The following is a 22,486-nucleotide window of genomic DNA, read 5'->3' as shown; positions in this document are numbered from 1 at the left end:
ATCAGGCTCTGGGCTGATGGCTCAGAGCCTGGAGCCTGTTTCCGATTCTGTGTCTCCCTCTCTCTCTGCCCCTCCCCCGTTCATGCTCTGTCTCTCTCTGTCCCAAAAATAAATAAATAAACGTTGAAAAAAAAAATTAAAAAAAAAAAAAAAAAGAAATGCAGTTTAAAAAAAATTTTTTTGGGGGCGCCTGGGTGGCGCAGTCGGTTAAGCGTCCGACTTCAGCCAGGTCACGATCTCGCAGTCTATGAGTTCGAGCCCCGCGTCAGGCTCTGGGCTGATGGCTCGGAGCCTGGAGCCTGTTTCCGATTCTGTGTCTCCCTCTCTCTCTGCCCCTCCCCCGTTCATGCTCTGTCTCTCTCTGTCCCAAAAATAAATTTTAAAAAGTTGAAAAAAAAAATTAAAAAAAAAAATTTTTTTTAACATTTATTCATTTTTGAGAGACAGACAGAGACAAAGCATGAGCAAGGGAGGGGCAGAGAGAGAGGGAGATACAGAATCTGAAGCAGGCTCCAGGCTCTGAGCTGTCAGCACAGAGCCTGACGTGGGGCTTGAACCCATAAACTGTGAGATTATGACCTGAGCTGAAGTCGGATGCTTAACTGACTGAGCCACCCAGGCACCCCAAGTAATGCAGGTCTAAATGAAACTTGTTTTTAGTTCTTTGTATTTTATAACAGGAAATCCACATTTGGAACATCATGACAAGAGGAATTCTCAGGAACAAACAAAGGCGAGCAAACAATAAGCAGGAATAATTGAAGGGATTAGAGATGCTTTCTGATGAAAAGAAAGCCTACAGATGATATGTTAGACATCTTCACGTTCTTAAGAGTTTTCCATTCGAAGTGGCAGGTACACTTAGTCTGTTTCCAGAGGCACTTTTTTGAGGAGGGGAGGGACTCACAGATCTTGTTGAGAATCTAATAAAGCCATGTACCCTCTCCTCCAGGAAAAAAATACACACACAAACATGTTTTTTGTACTGTTTCAGGGGTTTCTAAACAGATTAAGAACCTCTAGCTTATAAATTTTAAAGACCCAAGTTTCTGTTTCATTTAAGAACCCATTTCTACCTCAACCTTTGAAGGAATACTCCTAGATCAGGGAAACTGACAGAATTCCTATCCCGGGCAGAGGTGGCAGAAGATTCTGGGGCTGGTGACCTGTAGTCTCCCTCAATTCTAGGATTTCCTAATCTAAAAGGAACTTGTAAAATAATTTCACAGTATTAAGGAAAATATTTAAAACACTATTGGTGATTGTCATGCATGTGGTAATTTTAAACACTAAAAATACTCATTACACTCTAGTAATTGGAAACAAAGGTCATCCAGGCACTAATGTAACTTATTAGATATATCTGAAAAGGATTTCATTCACTAGATGTACAACTACAATGGGAGCAGGTATAGAAATTATTGCTTGTATTAGGAATAATAAAATACTTCTCTCCACAAGTTGCCTCTTGAAAAACTTGGCTGCATGCAGGGGCATGGTAGCAGAAGTCCTACAGCATTTGCAATAAAATTTCTTACTTTGTATTTGATTGTAAGGATTTTTCTAAGCAGCTAGTCTATGGCATCGTCACAGGGCACACCTATTAGTTATTTTTTGGTAGCATTACATAATTTCTATATTTGGCAGTCTATGTTCTAGGCAACTCATTACCGTCTAAACCTACAGAGCTTTTTACACATTGGCTACAGGGAAGGAGAAGGGGTGCATCTCAGTTTTAATTCTACCCTTCAAGGGATATAAGCAAATCAAAGTACTTGAGAGTGATGCTTATTTCTTTGTAACTCAGTTCTCAGAAACCCTAGGTAAGAAAAACTTTCCATTATTCCCTTGAGAAGTATGTCCTGGATTTTGCCCAAATTACTTCTATTTAAATTCTTATCACCAGTTATGTCAATAATCTTGAGACAGCCCCAAACCTGAAGTAATTACAGATGCATTACATTCAACATTACATGTGTGTCCTACCTATAAGCACATAAAACTATATTGGGGTTCTATAAATGCTTTTTGCCAACACAAAATGTTGCTTCTTGAAATGATTTTCATAATAAATAAGTGTTCAAAAGAGCCTAGAGCCTCAAGGAGAGGGGTGTGTGTGTGTGTGTGTGTGTGTGTGTAGTAATTTGTTTATGGAACTCCAGTGATAGACATACTCACTTCAAAGTCCCAAATTTATTATGGTTATTTTTCTATTTAGGCAAATTATTACTGCAACCCTTAATTTCTCATTTTTTTCCAATTTCCACTGCTTTAATTCTCCATTCAAATCAATTTCTCAAAATGGAAAAAAATCTGCCATCAGTGGTAGATTTTACGTGTTATGGGGCTCATTTCTTTTCTAGTTCAAGTAATAGCCTTCTGGAAAAAAGATTAATGACACTGGACCTATTTTCTATAGAAAGGTTATCAAATTCCATCAAAGTCAGTCATAGTGTGTCCTTAGCTCTCAACAAAACAAAAGACATCCAGACATTAATAGGTCATAGAGAATTTCAGGGATTACTTTCAGGTTATACCTTCCATCTGTTTTAGCTGTACGTACAGCAGATGAAGAGAATTACACAGGACATGGTACTCAAATTTTAATATGGAGCAGAACCATCAGGAAGGCTCATCCAAACACAGAGTTCTAGGACCCAACTCCAAAGCTTGTGATTCTGTAGGTCTGGGGTGGGGCCCAGTAAGTTACACTGCTATCAAGTTCCCTGGTGATGCTGTTGCTACCAGTCCAGAAACAATACTTTGTAAACCCCTGGTACAGAGGATCTCTGATACATAACTGGTTGAAACACCAAGTTTCCTTTATGGATTCAAACTTTCATAGTTAAAGTTTGCTGAATCATACTCTAGACTGGACACCAAAATGGCAGACAGCTTTCTGTGGCCTCAGAACCTCTGTAAGCCACATCCCTCTCTAACTATCCTGCAGGAAGTATTAGTAAAGAGTACAACCCTCTTCTGGAAGAAGACATCGAGGCATTTCTTGAGTCCCTCCCCTACTTTTCTTTAAACCTCTCACTAAATATTTGGAATGAAATTCAAAAGCAAAATATTCATAAAGACTATGTGGAAGGGGTGGCTCTAACAGAAAGAAGATTGGCATACTCACCAGAAAGGAAATATGCCCAGTCGTGCAGTGATAAAAACCATGGCAAACATAACAAACAGAAGATCACAACTTTTCTGAAACTTGGCATAATTTGCCATTTTGGCAGCCTATGAAAAGAAGGAATGTGATATATTAATTTAGTTAAACTGATAAATGAAAAGCTTCTTTCAATATGCATGAGTCTCCTATAAGATATAACTTACCAGATGCATTAAATTGCCAGCTACTTTGAAATGTCATGCATCATGCATCAGTATTTATAAATTACCCACAAGTTGAGTGAAATGCAGCATTAGCTAGAATTAGAACTACTGACTGTCACAGATTTAATCAAACATTCAGCAACCTGAAAAATTCAATTATATGGTTGATCTCAGGGAAACAGAAAAATAAGAAAATTCTTGCATTATAGATGATATTAGCAAGCCAAAGACACCAACACAGGAATTTGTCATAACAGGTCAGAGTAGAAAGTACTAGGCAATCCTTGAAACCTCTAATGAGTTGCAAACACTAAGGCCACAGACTTTATACAGAATATATGGAGACTTTCTGCACTGCTTTCTTCTTTCTATTTAGAGTTATAGGTTTTCCTTAAACAGTAATAAGGAATATCTGGGAAGACAGTTTCTTGGCTTATTCTCATAAATTTAGAAATGAAGAACATGTCAAGATCATGTTATTTCAATGAATCCACTTAGGTATAATTTTCAAAGTTACATTAATGGGTCATTTTCTAGATGAAAGTCACTAATTTTCCAAGTGTCCATGAGAATTACTCTTAACAATTTATGTCAGTAATTTAATGACCACTTTTTATAAGTTAAGGAAGAAATTACATCCCTTTTCCTACCATCTACTTTTTACAGATGATTCTAATAACAGGTGACGCTGAAAACATAATTTTGCTTGATCACCTCTTTCTACATTTTCACCTAGAATTTGCACGCTCCCACACACAGGGTTATAAACTGAAGATGTCTTGCTCAATTCATAACATTATTTCTACTTCTTAGAAAGTTAAATTAGCTGAGTCAACCTTGAAAGGATTGTTGACAGCATCCACAGAAGCTAAAATTTGGTAGCTTCAAGTAAAACACAGAACTATGAGAGAAATGGATTCCTAAGAAAAAAATACCTATTAACTGAGCAGAAGCCAGGATTATGAACTTTTAATTTCATGAGTACTTTGGGTGTGACACCATGATTTATAGTAAGAAAGGAAAAAATCATCTTCTGCCTCCTTCTGCCTAGGTAAACCATTTTTCTCTTACATTCTTCACCGGTATTCAATCAAAAGGCATCAAACATGCAATTTTCTGAAATGTCGAGGTCATACATCCCACTTCAAAGAGTTGATGGTTGACATATCTCATTATTTGGATAGTCTCAACCATTACTGTATAATGTAAAGAAAATCCACATGATGAAGAATATTTGCTTTCAAGCCATATGACTGACATTTCTGGGTGATTTTCTTTTCTGGATAAAAGTGGCAGACAAAGATTCAACCAGCCATTTCCATAGACATTAAAGTTGGCAAACTGTACAGGGTTGGTTTCAAAACTGTAGATTGCTGCATAAATCTCCACTTTCAAGCATACTGAGGATTTAGCCAAATGGTAACTGATTTTCAGATTGCTCTTATACAATTACATTTCTCCTTTAAAAAATATGCTAAATAGAGCCTAGCTCAAATCACTTAAAAATCACAGTGCCACACTATCATCTGACATATTTAGCCCATTAGGGCAGTGTTTCTGTTTCATAGCCTTATAGGGAACAGAATTTTTCATAAAGTGCTATATATATTTCAAGCCTTGACTAATTGTCTTTATAGCAGATTCAATTTTATCATATGGAATTTTTGCTTATACTGTAATAGTAGATCATTATTTGAGGGCACTTCTCTATTCACAGTGACAGTATTACTTCAAAGGGGCAGAACTGTGGGCCAAGAAGAATAAAAACTCAGCATATAGATTCTAAGACCCATTTCTACATGAAATTTATACTTTGGTAAGTTTATCTTTCACCAGTTCCATAAACTTCTTAGCATAAATTTAAAATATTTTATTTAATTATATATCTCTATTGGGCGTGTCTCTTCATAGGGGCCATGATTAACAGTAAATACCACATCAAAATTTTCCGTGGGATTTTATCTTTTGAAATATGCTAGAAGCATTTTTCTTTTACTTTTTCTTGGTGTTTTGTTTGGTTTTGTTTTTTTGCTACTTAAATGATCCTAAATAATAATGGTTTAGAAAGTTAATAAAAATACAACCAATATTTCCTCAGATACTCTTTATACTTATATATAGAGAGAACATAGTTTTTATATTTAATATGCAAATCATATACACTTCTCACTGTAAAAATACTAGGATAACATGTATATTGTGAACAAAAACTATGATCGTTAAATAACTTCATCAGGATGTACAACTACCATTAATAACTGAATTGAGTTATCTACACTTCCCATATACATCAGTGTGGAACTTTACAACACCAGAAACAAAACCTATTCAGATAATGATTTTCTGATTGTAAAACATCCATTTTCTTAAGTGTGGAATAGTGAAGGTTTTCATTGTTCTAGTAATAAAGAATCCTATGATGATCAACATTCTTAGTACAAAAATTTATATACTAAAGTCTCACTTTAACAATTTCCAAAAGAAACACTCAGCAGCTTCAAATCAATCATATACTATCTTCCCCCAACACTGTCTAGCATACTATAGAAGTGATGGTCTTGGGGATTTCCTGAATTCTGGATTTTGAACTCTTAAAGATGAAAGAAAATGTTTACCTCTAGAAGAGCATCAGATGAATCGTGAAGACAGAGGATCAGGGTCCCTACTCGGGCCATATTGTTGACATATGAAAAGGAAATCAAGAAAATAGCTACAATGTGATGCAGGATCATGATGCCAAAGTCCTTGGGGAAGGAAAAAACACAGCCATGTTAGGTCTTAGACTACTGCAATATTTCCATCCATCTGTTCAACCATTCAACAGATACTTACTGAGGTTCTTACTGGACCTAGCACTGGGGATCCTAAGATGAATAAGATATATTTCGTACCCTCTGGGAGTTCACCACAGAGTGGCAGACACACACCAGGGACCAGTGACTCTCGAGAATGTGATAAATGCCAAGGCTAAGGCCAGATCATAAAGAGTGTTTTGTACTAAACCAAGGAATTTGAAGCTATGGGAGAAATTACCTCAGGATTTCAAGCAAAGAAAGGCATTACTTGGATTTGTACTTGAGTAAAATCTTTTGGGCAGCCGTGCAGGTCCAACTGAACCACTTCTCTGACTTCTGTGGCTGGGGATTTTGCATCCTTCTCCTGGAATCTGTCCACTGGAACGTTAAAATAAGAATCCTAATATGTGGCTTTTCTGATGACTCCTACAAAATCAAGCTCTAAATCTTAACCATTACTGGTCCACAGTCATTAGGAACAAAAATGGCAATAGTAATGGTAAATTGGCCATCCTTATTGTGGTCAACTTCAATGGAGTTGCTTGTTGGCCCATATGAAAAGATCATCTTTCTCTGACATAGATTTATCTTCTAACCATCTGGACATGGTTTGCTGTGATGTGGGATTTCTGTTGCTTGGAAATACAGTCTCTCATTTACTAATATTTTTACTCTTGTTTATAAATCTCTCTCTCCCAAAGTATACTTGAACTTCTCTGGGATTTTAAATGCCAAGATTGGCCCTAATGGTTATCTACTTGAAGCCTTGGAAAAATACACTATTCATGTAGTGACAAATAAATTAGCCAAAAATGAAAGGCATATTATGAAACTGAGAAAGAGAGAGAGCAAGTATGTGCATATATACACTGCTTTATTCAGCAGCTATTGATGTCATATAGTTTCAGATTTGAAAGGTCAACTGTGGTGACTTTTAAATCGTTTTAAAACATTTAAACAATGGCCTTTGTTTAGATCTTGAAAGTAACTAATACTAATCCATAAGTAATGAAATATTGCTATTAGGTCCTGTGCCATTTATTTCATTGTGTAGTTCCTATATTGAAAAAAATTCAATTATTTGATTTTAATATATATAACGTGAACCTACAAGGCTATGGATATTTATACTATTTAAATTCCTGTGATACAGAACACTTAAAAATATTTTTTTATGTTTTATAAAATCAAGCTTTAAATGGCAATGATGAAAAGTTAAATGTGTGTGTGTGTGTGTGTGTGTGTATGTGTGTGTGTGTGTGTGTGTTAAACTCACAGTGTTTAAATTGTTCTGTATATACTCTGGTGACTATATCCAAAGGTTACTTTTCTGCCTTGGCAAGTGCCACTATGTATGGTTATTGATAACCATACATATTGATTTATTACTAGGATAAACAATGTTTTCATGTCCTAAATAAGGTCAGATCATTTTAAAAAGGAATTGCAACTATTTCTCTTACTTTCAGTTAACCTAGTCTCCAGATTAACCATATTATGTTGATTGTGGATACCACTGTTGGAAAAATTATCCGTCTTGCATCAGTCAATCCTAACTGCCCACAGCAGAACCACAGAACCAAATCTTGCACACTCTTGACCTACCGCTATGCTCCTTCCTTCAGAACCACATTCCCCATTTAGTTCTCAGCTCACTGGCAGAGAGAAATAATGATCATGTTACTTAATGAGTTTCATGAGTGAGATTATATACAGACTCAACTTACTAGTTTTACCTACTTCTGATTTTCTGATGTTCTTGTGGGATCTAGGATTTTCCTAAATCATTAAAGTTGGACAATACCCAAATGCCTTAGGCATACAATGAAAATTGTTCTGATAATGTTTTCCACTGGAAGATGAAATCTCTTCTCTCCAGGCTGTTATCAAAAATGTATTAGGTTCCATTACCTGGAGTATAGTGTTCTACCAGACAGTAACTACTTTGAAACAATGCATCAAGTGGAACTAACCTATCAACTGATATTTTAAACTGTTTCTCAAACCTAATTGCATGAAAACATATAGCACTTAATCCAATAGTTGAGTGGGTTTATATTTGCCCAAGCTCAATACACAGATTTAAAGTCTAACCAGCTGAGCGCCTAACCCGAACATTTTCCACATTTGTTATTGTTCAGCCCTGAATGACTGCTCTGGATTTACTGAAAGAAAACAGAAGTTTCTCTATTTAGTTTAAAAATGAATAAATATAAGCTAATTAAAACACTTATGGATGATTAGGACCATTTTATAATTAAATTTCCTAATTTGTATCTGATGTAACTGTTGGTAAACAACACAAAGATCTTGGCAATATAGCAAGCATCCCCTAAAAACAAGAGCCTTGTTTTTGAGGCAAAGTTTGCTTTGTGAAAATGATTTTAGCATATAAATCCCCTGGTCCTGGAAAATACTTATTACTGAGAGACTCAGCATTATGCCCATGGCAAAAGACCAATTTTCATTATACAGTCATATCTGTATGAATATGAAAAAAGCATGAATAATGAGTTAATTGTCTTTTACATTTCTGCCTCAGAAAGCATTATACAAAATACCTTCAAATAAAAGCCATGCAAATCATTATTTTATGTGTTACATCTCCTTACCTTGATATCTTTCTTTTTACAGGTATTGAATCTGGTCCAAATAATAGTTTTATACATAAATTGTCAACTTGGACATTATCAATGCAGGGTAGGAAACCTCATCCTCATGTTTGTTATTGCTGAAAATGACTGGTGTGAACACACAGGGATAGCTGCAGGAATCTTACTATTTTCGGTTGAGAATGTTTTCCTGCATTCTTGGTAGCAGCAATTAGGTAGAAAGACTGTGATTTCTTCTTGGCCCTCAGACTAAGGACTGATTCCAAAGACCTGATTCAAAACAGACTGCTTCACTGGTGTTCCCAACCTCCTGCTGTTCTGCCATATTGTTTCTGGACATCTTCACAGCCAAGATCAAGGGCTCCTTCCATGTTTCCTGCCTAATACAGACCCTGACCTCAGCCCTCATTCCAGTGGCTGTTCCCTCTTAATTATCAGAGAAAGAAATGAAAATCGATGTGGTCTTGACTCAGAGTCAATTAGAATGAATCTATAATGAAAGAATTCAAGGAAGAGCCATCCATTTTAATAGCAGAAACTGGTAAGACAATGGTGTTTTTTTCCTTATTACATACTGAATGGCATTTGGAGAACCTAGAACAGCCTCTTAGTCTGATCTGTGTTGCTTCCACAACAGAAATTCCAGCTACTTGGGCTCCATCTCCAACTGTTATAATGAGAAATGGCATCCTTAATTCAGTTCCCCAAGAGGAATTTATACAAAATAAAGTATTAGTGACGAAAGGCCAGAGGGATCACCCTTCTCATTAAAACTAAGTCTGATGTTCTATACGATGGAACTCCCTTGGCAATGATCAGGATGCAGAGAGTCTTGCAAATAATGCTCTGTCTCCAGGAGGCACCAGAAATTCATCTTGATATGCAAGTTTTTATGAAAGCAAAATTAACTCATTACTCATTAGGAAAAAAACCCCACAAACAACAAGAAGCTTGTTCCTTAAATTCCCATTTCCTGGATAAAGTATTAATAATTTCTTATAGTTTCTTTTGGGAATAATCTTTGCAACAAATAAAGCAAAACACTGGTGAACCTTCTGAAAAAAGGAATAAGGAGGCCAAGATTTTTTTTTTTTAACGTTTATTTATTTTTGAGACAGAGAGAGACAGAGCATGAACAGGGGAGGGGCAGAGAGAGAGAGGGAGGCACAGAATCTGAAACAGGCTCCAGGCTCTGAGCTGTCAGCACAGAGCCCGACGTGGGGCTCGAACCCATGGACCGTGAGATCATGACCTGAGCTGAAGTCAGACGCTCAACCAACTGAGCCACCCAGGCGCCCCAAGGAGGCCAAGATTTTAAGTGATAGCTGATTTAGATGTGCATGAATAGTGAAGAATATGAAATATTTCTAAAGTGTAAGGCAAAGAAAACTCTTCCCTCTCAGATGCAAATGACATGTATTAGCTAACCTGAATTTAACAAATAAAATAAATATAATAAACTTTAATAGAATGAATAGAAATCAGATAATTAGCACCAGGTTACCCATTTAACAGATTTTCAAATTCTCTAAGGAACAGAAGGACAACATCATAATTTAAGACTGATTTCAGTGCATGGCAACTGCAACCATCGTTGAAATCTCTCATGTCTATTTGTTTTGTTTTGGCTTTTAAACAGTTTTTTTTTTTTAATTTGAACCTTCAGGGTACATAGAAATTTGTGTGACTTTTGACAGAATAACATGTCATTTTTAATAGAGATCAATAACAAACTGTCTTCCTATCTCTTCACTTGGGAGTTTGCAACCTGACGGTGAAAGTCAGCAAGTTGGGGAGAAGCACGGTTGGGCAGGAAGTGGACTTGTGGCAGGTAACCTGGCAACGTGCAGGGCAGAGTGGCCAGTCAGGCTCCAGTCCTGCTGCAGCACAAACATACAGATGGCAGTGGGGGAGGATTTCAGAGAAAACTTACATATAGCAAGAATAATCATAGGTAAATACTTTTTCTGTTGAGGTAATAACAAAAATATCATAGGTTCTCAACCTTTGGCTATAGCTAAAGTCCTGAGGGAGAGCATGAGTATATTAAAAAAAAAAATTCTTAAAAAAAGAAACAAGAGACTAAAAAACTGTCTAGATCTTGAGATGATGACGGAAATAAAAGTATATTCATGGTGATCAACAGAAATGAGTTGATTCTGATTTGCCCCATATTAGGCAATCTGAAAACAATTATACCTTTCTCTTACCCATGCGTGATGTGAAAAGTTCACACAATGTATTTAAATGTCAACCTTTGGGTATCTGCAATCTCCCTCAATTTATTTGGGTATTTTATTTTTAACTGGCCTTGAATTTTGGTGTACTATAAAGAGAACTGGTTAAATGTGCCATTTAAAGAGAGATATTTTAAATAACAAGCCTCTTCAAAAACTGCAATGTGAATTCACTTTCACTCTCATGGGTAGCCTAGGCATGCTAGGGTAAATATTCACAGGAGAATTTGGGAAGGGATAAAAATGTGTGATTGATTTGAGAAATATTTGTTCAATTATAAAGTAGAGTAGTTCTAGCAGAAATTATTCAATTATCTCTTCTCTAAAACTCAATCCATGAATAAAACCTCATTTACACCAAATCAAGTTTATTTCAACACTTTTTTTTCAATAGATTAGATTTTTCCACCTTTGTACTAAATGTATACAGACTCAGGTCTTTGAGGAAGTTAACTGTCATATATAAACATCATTCTAAAAACAGTAAATGCCAAGAAACTGATTAAAGACTGAATTTACTACTGTTATTATCAAAATGTTTAAAAAATATGTACTGATATGATTTAAATATCTCTATTAGCCATACTCAAATCTCATATCCTCACTATTTGGTCAATATGTACACCTAGGTTACTCTACCTTAGAGCAGAGAAAGGCACACTATAGCCCCCAAGCCAAATCTGGCTCCCCATTTATTTTTGTAAATAAAGAGAACACTGTCGCATTCATTTGTTTAACCATTGTCTGTGGCAGAATTCTTCCTAATGTGGCAGAGTTGAATACTTGCAACAGAGACTATGTGGCCTGCAAGTTTAAAATATTTACTATCTGGCCCTTCACAGAAAAGTCTGATGACCCCTGTCTTAGAGCTGCATCTAAGGACATATTATGGGATACTTAAATCATGTTATCTGAGATGTGACAATTGCATAGTATTATGTCCAACTTTCTCAGATAAAGAATGTACAAGAGATTTAATTTTTACTTGTTCTGAAGAAATCATAAAATATTACTCTTAAAATTCAGATCAACTATCAAAAAAGTTTTGCAGGTATCTATTAAAATTCTCATATTTGAAAATCACGAAGTTTCTTTATTGGCTTTCAAAACAAAAGCTGTCTGGAGGCAATATTACTTTCCCTACTGTCAGATGTGCCTTTACTTTATAGCTTCTGGGAACTTATACAAAATGAAGTAAAGAACCGCTGGATAAGCAGTGTTTACCCAATCTTTCTCCTGTGTAACATTTATGGTACCATTTCAAGATCAAGAACTCATAATCTTGTCTCCTATGTGTTATTTAGTTAATATTTAATCTTTAATTGATTTTATTACTGTGGAGAAGAATACAATAAAATTTTATTTGCACAACAGAAAATAGTAAGATAGTGCCACTAATTCCCTTCCAGTGTGCCTGGTCAGAGCACAGAACTTAATTTGCAACTCCCTGGAGTCCTCCTTCATGTTTTCCTTTCCTTTCTTCATCAAGAGCACACTCTTGAAATACATTATGCTTTCAAACGACGTAGATATTTTTCTTAATTATACATGCATTTATTTTTCTCATTGAACTTTGGGTCTTCAGAAATTTTATCACTAACAGTTGTGTCAAATTACAAGTGCCTGGAGTTGGAGGCCTTAATATATGCGTTCTGGGCTCCATTTAAATTACACTTGGCCCAGTCACACTAACTAGTTTTTAATGCTAGAAGGGTCACTTCTGAGACACTTTAAATATAACAGTTTTAAGTGGTGCACAGGTTTACAGACTTTATTCTCTCCCCCTCTCCTCTCCCTCCCCTCCCCCCAATATCCTTGAGGATGAAAGCAAATGGCAGCACTTAATGATATCAAGTAAACCCATTTAGGTTGAAAACATCCAGAATGATCAGTAGGGGGCAGACTGTGCTCAAGTAAAATCAGAAACATCCCAGGACTCAAAAGCCATCATCTTCATATTTACTACCAAAGCCCTTGAGGCGCAAAATGACAACAATCAAGGACTCAATTTTGTGCTTTAGATGAAGATGAAACATGTCTCCTTCAGATCACCCAAGTTGAGACGATGCTGTAAGTTGTCAGAAGGGGTTCAGAGGAACTCTTACTGTTATCATCAGCCTTATCTCTTGTCCTCTAACTCCTCGTTCTTTAGCTGCCTGAGCTCCCCACTCCTCTTCACAAGCAGCCAGAACTCTACCTGCAGAACTCACCTGTCATGCTTCTTCTTGGCCCCATGCAGGCCTCTAGCCATGTGGGTTTTTTTTTTTCTGGCTGGAATGCTGGTAGTTTCTCTTCTTTTCTCCAAGCCCCACTCTACTTCGACTACGTGGTGAAGTCCTATCTACCTTCCAATCTGCCTACTAATTTTCAAGCCCCAAAGGCTCTGTCTGATGCTGTCATTTAGTCACATAAAGCAAGTACTATTAGAACTGAATTTTGGAAAGAAACTGAGGCACAGAGATGTTATACAATTATTCCAAAGTCACACAGTAAGAATGGGCTTGAGACCACATCTGAATTCAGTTGTGTGTGACCCCAGAGCCCAGGCTCCTAACTATGCAGCAGGCTGCTTCTCAGAAACAAACATGTGAGAAAAGATGGCTGTGAGGAAGGACCCTGTAGAGAGAGGACACTTCTGGAAACATATATGAGAGACTAACAAGGGGAACACGGTCCATATCTGGAAGGCAGGGAGAGAAGGGGGACCAAGAGCAAAGGTGCAGGGTTAGCCATGAGTGGAAAGGGTGCCCCTTCTTAGGAAGACAGAAGGAAGGATGTGAGAGTGGATCCATTTGTATTTATGGGGACAGAAACAGAGGGGATTAATGGAGTTGGGGAGAGAGTTAGAGCTATGATAAACCAGAGTGGGTGTGTTTCCAAGACCCCTGGGGTGACTTGAGAGAAACTCCCCAGAGGAAACTGAATGACTCAACCAACCAAACGAAAGTGGAACCTTTCAAGTACTGATGTAACCTCCTGCGAGACGGTGGGACTCCACAGACCCTAGACTTAAAGCCCCAGAGCCCTAGACCAGCAGCAATATGTCATGGCATGTGGGTCTCTGCAATGGGGCAATGCTGAGACTCTTTGCACCACACTGGAAGAAGAGGCTCCTGGCTGGCACCCTCCTGCACTGTGGACTGCAGGACGTGTGCTGCCACCCTGCCCCAGGTCTGTCTATGGTCCAGCAGTCTGACTGTGACATCTAAAGATGCTTGAGAGCCCTCCCCTGGCAGGGCACTTGGGAGTCTGACTGCCAGATTAAGCCACTTGTTAAGGCAGCCTTTGAATAAAATCTGATAAAATTGCCCCAGAAGACACATTTCTCTTCCAGACAACACTGTTCCATTGTCTTCCCACCAGCCTACACACAGCACTGGGTTGAAATGTTCTACTCACAGGTGGTAGCTTATTAAAATGAGCTGCCTCTTCTACCCTTCTTATATTCTGAAGACACAGTATTGAGAAAGCAACAGAACCAAGGCCTAAGAGTCAGGAATATCTGCCTCAGAACTCTGGAGGCAGGATACTCCTACTCCAATCACAAGTGGACACACAAAAGAGCAACTCTGCACCTCTGGGCAAGAAGCCATAAAGTGGCCTGCCTGCCTGTGTCTAGTGCACAGGTGACACAGAGAGAACACCACATCACGTTCCATCTCTCTCAGGATGGGCACGTGTCATTGTTGTGATCTGAGCTTTGCAAACAAAGGACAAGGACACATCAATACAAGCTGAGGCACTACCTTGGAATCGTATCTCTAGAAAATCCTTAAAAATAATCTCCACCAGCAGTTCTTAAACGTTCTTGTCTCAGACCACTTTTGTATTTTTAAAAATCATTGAGGACACCAAAAAGTGTTTCTTGATGTGGGTTATATCTATTAGTATCCACATTAGATGTTAAAACTGAGAAATACAAAACATAGGTAAAACACATTTATTAAATAAAGTCTATTACATGTTAATTAACAAATATTTTTTATGAAAAATAACTACATTTTCTAAAACTAAAAAAAAAATAGTGAGGAGCTGCGTTTTACATTATTTGTAATGTAATGGCTGTGTTTTACATTATTTCAAATCTCTTTGACGTCTGGCTTAAGATAAGACAGGAGAGTTGGATTCTCTTTTTTTTTTTTTCCAACGTTTATTTATTTTTGGGACAGAGAGAGACAGAGCATGAACGGAGGAGGGGCAGAGAGAGAGGGAGACACAGAATCGGACACAGGCTCCAGGCTCTGAGCCATCAGCCTGACGCGGGGCTCGAACTCACGGACCGCGAGATCGTGACCTGGCTGAAGTCGGACACTTAACCGACTGCGCCACCCAGGTGCCCCGAGTTGGATTCTCTTTAACTGCATATACATTCAATCTGTTGTCCTAAGCTATTTTGGTTGAAGTATAACAAGTGCCTAACGGTTGGAAAGGGACAAGTATCTTAACAGTCTTTTCAGACAGTTATGAATATTCTTTGATATTGTACCAAAATTTGACAAGTGGGATATTCTCAAAGGTTAGGTGCAATGTAGAGTCTAAAACCATATCAATGCCCCTTTCATATTCTTTTACAGTGAAGTCCTTTGGTCTGTCTTGACCTTTGAATGAATCTTTTACTCATGCATGCCACTGCAGCTCATGCATTAGTCATTTGGAAAATACTGGTTCCCTGAGTTAATATTCTAAAAAATCACTTTTATTAATATCACTACCAATCTCATTAGAGAAGTCTTTATGGATTGAGATGCTATCAAGCTCTCGCTGGTGGACACAAGTCTTCCAAAAATCTACCTTTGCATGAGAACTTCAGTTTTATCATTGACAACAAACATTGTCATTTTTTTTCTTGAAACAACTTGACAAAGTCACTTTTGCATTTTCAAAAAAATGATTCCCAAACACGTAAGTTGGAATAACCACAGTCGGTTAGTCATTCTTCCAAGTAAAAATGAGATCTATGGGAGAAGAAAGCAGGTAGTTCAGCTTCCAACAGAAAGCTCTACGTGCACATGCTCTTCCTGGGGACACTATTGTACACTGTTAAGCTGCACAAGTTCTTTACGCCTACTTCCTACTTCATCACACAAGACACTTTTAAGTGTGTACCCAAGAAGAGAGATTTAATAAAATTAACACTCCTCAGTGCTTCATCAAGAACATTCTTAACTGAAACTGGCAACTTTTCTTCCTGTAAGCATGTGGCAGTGAAGAACCCAATTACTAGTACAGTTTGGGGCCACTGCCTGCAACTTTGGCCACTATTACTCCTGGACTATGAGTACAATTTCAACGCAGTCAGAGGAGCAGATGACATCTTAGTATAGGATGAAAACAGTTTTGACCTCGCAGACCTCCTGAAAGGATCTCCATGGGTCCGCAGACTATACTTTGAGAACTGCTGATCTAGAAAATACCTCAGTCCCAAAGTGACTCAAGTCAGTTTTGCTCACAGCCTACCAGTCACCTGGCCCCATCCAACCACAAGAGGGGGCATGGCTGAGAAGGAACGAGTGCCTGGGGGTAGAGAGGTGGCAATATTTGGTGAACCAAGTTAATTACTATAGTAATAGCTAACATTTATTGAGCATTTACTATGTGCCAGGCACTGCTCATGTATTACTTTTTTATGCACATAATACCCTTGTGACTTAGGTTATATGAACTCCATTCTTTGGATCAGCAAAGCAAGGCACAGTAAGTTGGTCAAGGTCATACCAGTGGTGCTGAGAAGGTAGATGGATTCCAGAGCCCATCCTTTTAACTTCTAAGGCAAAATACCCATAACTATTCCCTAGTCTAGAAGAAAATGAGAAAAATAATAACTTTTTCATAAAGATACATTTAAAGATCTGTCCTTTATTACAAGGTGTCCTTTCTCCTTTAAAATATTAAAACTTCCTTTATGAATTGAGGGTGGTAAGTAGCAGGTGTTCTTTAAATTTCCTTACTAGACAAAGTAAAAAATTGGCAACTTTAAGTCAGTTCCCCTTCCTAATTATTTTTGCTAACTTTAATTGACCAAAAATACAACAATTTGTGACCATTAGTTTTGGAGGTTTTTGTTTGTTGGCTGGTTTTAGCACTATATATTGATTCAGCCAAATTTTGATCACTATGTGCTAGGTGATGTTCTAAGCTCTATTCATCAAGCACTACACAAGTTTCACGGATATTATTTCATTAAATTCCATGCCATCCTGCTTCCTTATAAAGGAGATGCATTTTCTTCACTCTAAAACTAACTGAAGCAGGAAAATCCAGAGCATGGCAAGCCCCTAAAAGGCAGCTAAAGCATTCGTAGCAACAGCTCCAGCTATTCTCTACAGAGGTTACTAGACAGCAAACACAAGCCCGTCAAGAAGTTTCTTGCTAAACTTAATCATCACACTTCTCTCTGTTAGGATCTTTTACAAGATGTAGTTTTTCTCTCAGGTTAAAGACCAAAAGAGCAACAAGCTGATTTCACCAGCTGGGCCCTGGAACTTGGCCATGGATGATTTCCTACAAAGGACTCCGAACACAAGTAGGGTTTATTGGCCAAGGGCCCAGGCCTTCAAGCCAAACAGCAGTTTAGTTAAAAGGGACATAGGGCTTAGACACAGGCAATCTGTTCTGAGCTCCAACACATTTATTAGTTTCCCTTGGAAATTCTGGATGTGCAGGAGAAATACACATTGTGAACAGGTGCTAAAAACAGAATTTTAATAAAAATTAAGCCTTGAGACATAAAAGATGTTTCAAAAAATGTTGAATACTGAGAAGACACCTGTTGTTTTAATAAGATACCTTAACAATTTTGTGCTTACAGCAGAAGGAAGGAAAAGAGGAAGGGAGGGAAGGACAGACAAATGGAGGGAAGAAAGAAGAAAAAGGTAAGTAAGATAAAATCCTCAAAATACCTTGAAGGCACATAATAGGGTATTTAAATTACAAGTCCATTATACCAAATGACTACATTTGGGCTGTCCCTTCCCTCCGGGAAGGTTAATAATAATAACTCTCATCACTGACCAAATAAGTACCAACTCTGGAAATGATCAAGACAGTGTCAATGTGCTCTGTCACCACAGGGATGAGAGGTTCTCCTCTCGTTTTCAAACACCAGATTCTATTTGGAAACAGCAACCAAAAGAAAAAAAGCTGGCAATGCTTGAATACTTCTGGAAAAAAGAGTTTATGAACATAAAAGCCATTTTAGAAAGACTCAGAAACTCATTAGGTCACACACACAAAAAATGATTTCTAAACTTCACTTCAGCTACTTATTGTAACAGTTTGAGGCATGCATTCGGATTCAGTGTTTATAAATCTGGGTCCTTATTTGAAGCAGCCATTCAAGCTCATTGTCATTTAACAGGAAAATGAAAGAAAACATTCTTTATAACCTTTCTATCAATAACCCTATGAAAAGCCTTCCATACTGTGTTGTCAATGAGTGTCTTCAAACATCTCTATTTCATAATTAGAAGGCTGTTTTTAGAGGGTTTAGTTAAATAGTTGCAACATACAAGGTAGGGAATGCAGTTGGTCACCAGGACATTCGATTAATCCTCGCTGATGGATGGAACAGCAGATCCTCAGAGTAGTGGTGCAGTGGAGAGGGAACCACCAAGGACCCGCAGTGACAGTCAACAACAAGCAAAGGAAAAGAGCAAGGGCTACAATTCACCAGTAAGAGAAGGCAACAGAGAAAAAGGCCTTCCTCAAAAAGTTAAAAATAGAACTACCCTATGACCCAGCAATAGCAGTACTAGGAATTTACCCAAGAGATACAGGAGTGCTGATGCATTGGGGCACATGTACCCCAATGTTTATAGCAGCGCTTTCAACAATAGCCAAATTATGGAAACAGCCTAAATGTCCATCAACTGATGAATGGATAAAGATGTGGTTTATACATACAATGGAATATTCCTTGGCAATGAGAAAGAATGAAATTATGCCATATGCAGCAACGTGGGTAGAACAGGAAGGTATTATGCTGAGTGAAATAAGTCAGTCAGAGAAGGGCAGATAATCATATGTTTTCACTCATATGTGGATCTTGAGAAACCTACCAGAAGTCCATGGGGGGAGGGAAGGGGAAAAAATAGTCACAAACAGAGAAGGAGGGAGGCAAACCACAAGAGACTCTTAAATACAGAGAACAAACTGAGGGTGGATGGGGGAGGTGGGGGAGAGGTGATGGGCATTGAGAGAGGTGGGGGGAGGGTGATGGGCACTGAGGAGGGCACTTGTTGGGATGAGTACTGGGTGTTGTATGTAAGCCAATTTGACAATAAATTATATGAAAGAAAGAGAAGGAAGGAAGGAAGGAAGGAAGGAAGGAAGGAAGGAAGGAAGGAAGGAAAGAAAGAAAGAAAGAAAGAGAAAGAAAGAAAGAAAGAAAGAAAAGAGGCCTTCCTCATTAAAATCTGTGCTGAGTAATACATAGGTCTGGCAGTGGCTAAATTCCCATTTTGTTCAAGAAGAAGAATAAACCAACTGCACCAGGAACGTACAAAGGTACCCTGGCCAGCTGAAGAAGGGAGAGGTGCCAGATGTCTAAGACAAGCTACTGGTGTTGACTAAGAAAAAATGTACACTTAACTGCTAAACGTTGGCAATATGTGTAAGGTTGAGATCAATTCCATGAACCTCATCGTAAAATTGCCCTTTTTATACATAGGTGGTTTCTACACTGATGCAAGGTATACTAAATCCATACAAAATGATATACTTCAACCACTGAAAATCAACCACTTATGATATTAGAAATGGTCATTTGACTTAAAACAACGAAGACTCTATGAGTCCTCTTAACTCACTGAAAACACACATTAAATGAATGTTGAGAAAGTTCAGGCAAATGCAAGAAGTTTGGTGACCGCTGGTACAACAATGACTCGCTAGCAATGTCTTGGCTCCTGGGAGCCAAGTACAGTTATAGCCTTGATTTTACTAATCTCTTTGACTCTAGATGACACACGTAATTCTCATTAAGCAAAGAGAAACCAATAAAATGGCAAAGAGCTGCAAAAGGCTCACTACTTCTAATTCAGGAGCATGGCAAGGCAAGATAATACAAGAATTGCTATGTGTTTAATCTAAGAGTGAATCACAGAACTTTGCTGGGTAAACTTGGGCTCTAATTCATTCCCACATAGCACAACCTTGAAAAATTTACATCAACTCACTGTATATCAATTTGCCCAGCTACAAAATGGGAAAATATTCAAACCTCTTTTCTTTATATACTAGCTTTTTCTGTAACTAATCTGGAAAAAAATGCTCCTCAAAAGAAAATAAAACACATGTTTTTCAGCATGAAAAAGAAAGGAAATTCTGACGCATGCTACAACATGGATGATCCTGAGGGCGTTATGCTAAGTGAAATAAGTCAGTCACAAAATGACAAATACGGTATGATTCCACTTCTATGAGCACCTAGAGTAGTCAAATTCATAGTGAGAGTAGAATGGTGGTTGCCAGGAGCTGGGGGGAGGGGACAATGAGGAATTACTATCTCATGGGTACAGAGTTTCAGTTATGCAAGACAAAAAGAGTTCTGGAAACTGGTTGCACAACAATGTAGATGTGTATAATACTGCTGAATTGTACACTTAAAATGGTTAAGATGGTACACTTTTATGTTTTGATTTTTATCACAATTAAAGGTTTAAAAAATAAATAAGTAAAATGCACAATAAGCCTAGCATAATGCCTAGCACATAGACAATCAGTCTTCAAGTACTATATACCTGAATGAAGAAGACCCCTCATGTAAGACAGACAAAATTTAATCTAACTGGCATACCATCACTGAAGGATCTTTAAACATTTCCAGAAACTGACCAGAGTGATGCCATGAGTAAGGAACCACAAATTTTTGTTGCCAATGAGTTCTCTGCTTTCCCAAGCCCTAGTCCTTACAGGGACCATCCACCTCTTGTGAGATTCAAAGAACTCACATCACATTAAGGCTGTGTACCTACACAGGAAAGGAAAGACAGCTTTTTGCCAGCCAAGAAAGCCTCTGCTGTAGGAAAGTGGAAGGCATGCACCTGGGGAAAGGGGATGCAAGTACTAGAGCCAAAGACTCTTCAATGTTCTTCTGTAGCCACTTGGATACCACTCTGCAATTTAGCAGATGACTGATCGAACCAAGGAATTTACAGTATTACAAGTATTGTGCTCCTTGACAATGCATAGTTCTGTTTGCAAAAGAGTTTGGAAGATATCCATTGGTAAATCAGAAGACATTCTGATGAGTCCATTTATTCATTCACCCTACACTTACTGATCCCCATCATAAGCAGGTGCATTGATAGCCATGATATAAAGATGAACATATCTTGCTCTTCTATTCTCCAAGTCTAGGGAAGGTAGGCCCCTACACAGTTAAAAAAATTAACTATGTACACATTGGGCAACTAAACACAGAGGATGGAGTGATAAAAAACCTTGGGGTAATTGAATTAGCCTTCAAAGAAGATATTATTTTTGGACTAGGTCAGGTTTGGGAGGAGGGAAATAGGGTATATACTAGCCAAGGCAAGGTCTTCTTTAAAAAAAAAAAAGGTGCATGAAAAAAATTATGTCTGAACAATGATGAAAAGACATTCATAGATAGGACATATGTGTGTTTCAGAAGGGGGGGAAGAGGGACGGGTAGTAACACTGGAGAGGTGGGTTTGAATCATGTTGATAACCTGCGTATTGCTCCAAGTAGTCTGGCTTTGTCTTGAAAGGTTTTAGAAACACAACTCTTAGGTGGCAGGTAGACAAGAATGACTACTTAGATAGGAGGACCATTTAAAAGGCTACTGCAATAGATTAAGCAAAAGTAGAGACAACTCAAACTAAATGTGTCAGTGACGTTAAGGGTTCAGGTATGCGGCAAAACAAAGAGGAGAGCCAAGGAAAACCATTAGCTTACAGAACTGTCGGTTATAAGCATTACTGGACGAACAAGGCTAGGGGATGATCATGTCTTCAGCTGGAAATACGTTGCACGTAAAGTTCAGTTTCCTCATTTATAAAATAAGGTAACTAATAAATGATCCAACTAAATCTGGGAGTTGATGGGAAGATTAAATAATAAACAAAAAGGACATAATACTATAATTTATGCCTAGATTTGTGAAGTATGGACCTGGAGAGAACCCAGGGCTGAAGAGAGACATCTTGGAGTTACTGGTACATAAGTTATGGCTAGTAGTGCTGAAGGTTATAAGCTTGATCATACCAGGAAATGATGCCCTATAATCCAGGACTAGACCCTGGCGCATGCAAATATGTGGCACGTGAGGCCCTGGGCTGGACGCCAGCAAAGACGATTTTGAAGGCATGATCCAAATATGGGAATCTGGAGAAAATGGTATGATGGAAAAATTATAAGCGGTAAACAGCCAGAAGTGCCTATTCTTTCCAGAAGCTGGTAGGATGAGAGCTGGAATGGGTAGGTTTAACACTTAAAAGGTCAAGAGCATGCACCCTCAGCAAAAGCTACTCCAGGGGAAGGGAGAGG

General features: G+C 38.1%; 1 protein-coding gene across 2 annotated transcripts in view; it reads right to left on the bottom strand.

The window, feature by feature from the left end:
• CERS6 (ceramide synthase 6) overlaps positions 1–22,486 on the bottom strand; it is a 331,363-nt gene that overhangs the window by 54,301 nt on the left and 254,576 nt on the right. For both annotated transcript variants that reach the window (XM_025934798.2, XM_025934799.2), the window contains exons 7-8: positions 5,949–6,077; positions 3,131–3,237 (exon numbers count right to left, since the gene is read on the bottom strand). In XM_025934798.2, coding sequence (XP_025790583.1) covers positions 3,131–3,237; positions 5,949–6,077 — 236 coding nt within the window. The remainder of the gene's footprint in view (positions 1–3,130; positions 3,238–5,948; positions 6,078–22,486) is intronic.

This window comes from Puma concolor, chromosome C1 (genome assembly GCF_028749965.1).
Source record: "Puma concolor isolate L17-30 chromosome C1, mPumCon1.1.hap2, whole genome shotgun sequence".
NCBI lineage: Eukaryota > Metazoa > Chordata > Mammalia > Carnivora > Felidae > Puma > Puma concolor.
Note: the sequence above shows the minus strand (reverse complement) of the source record. Positions and strands in the feature narration are given on the sequence as shown.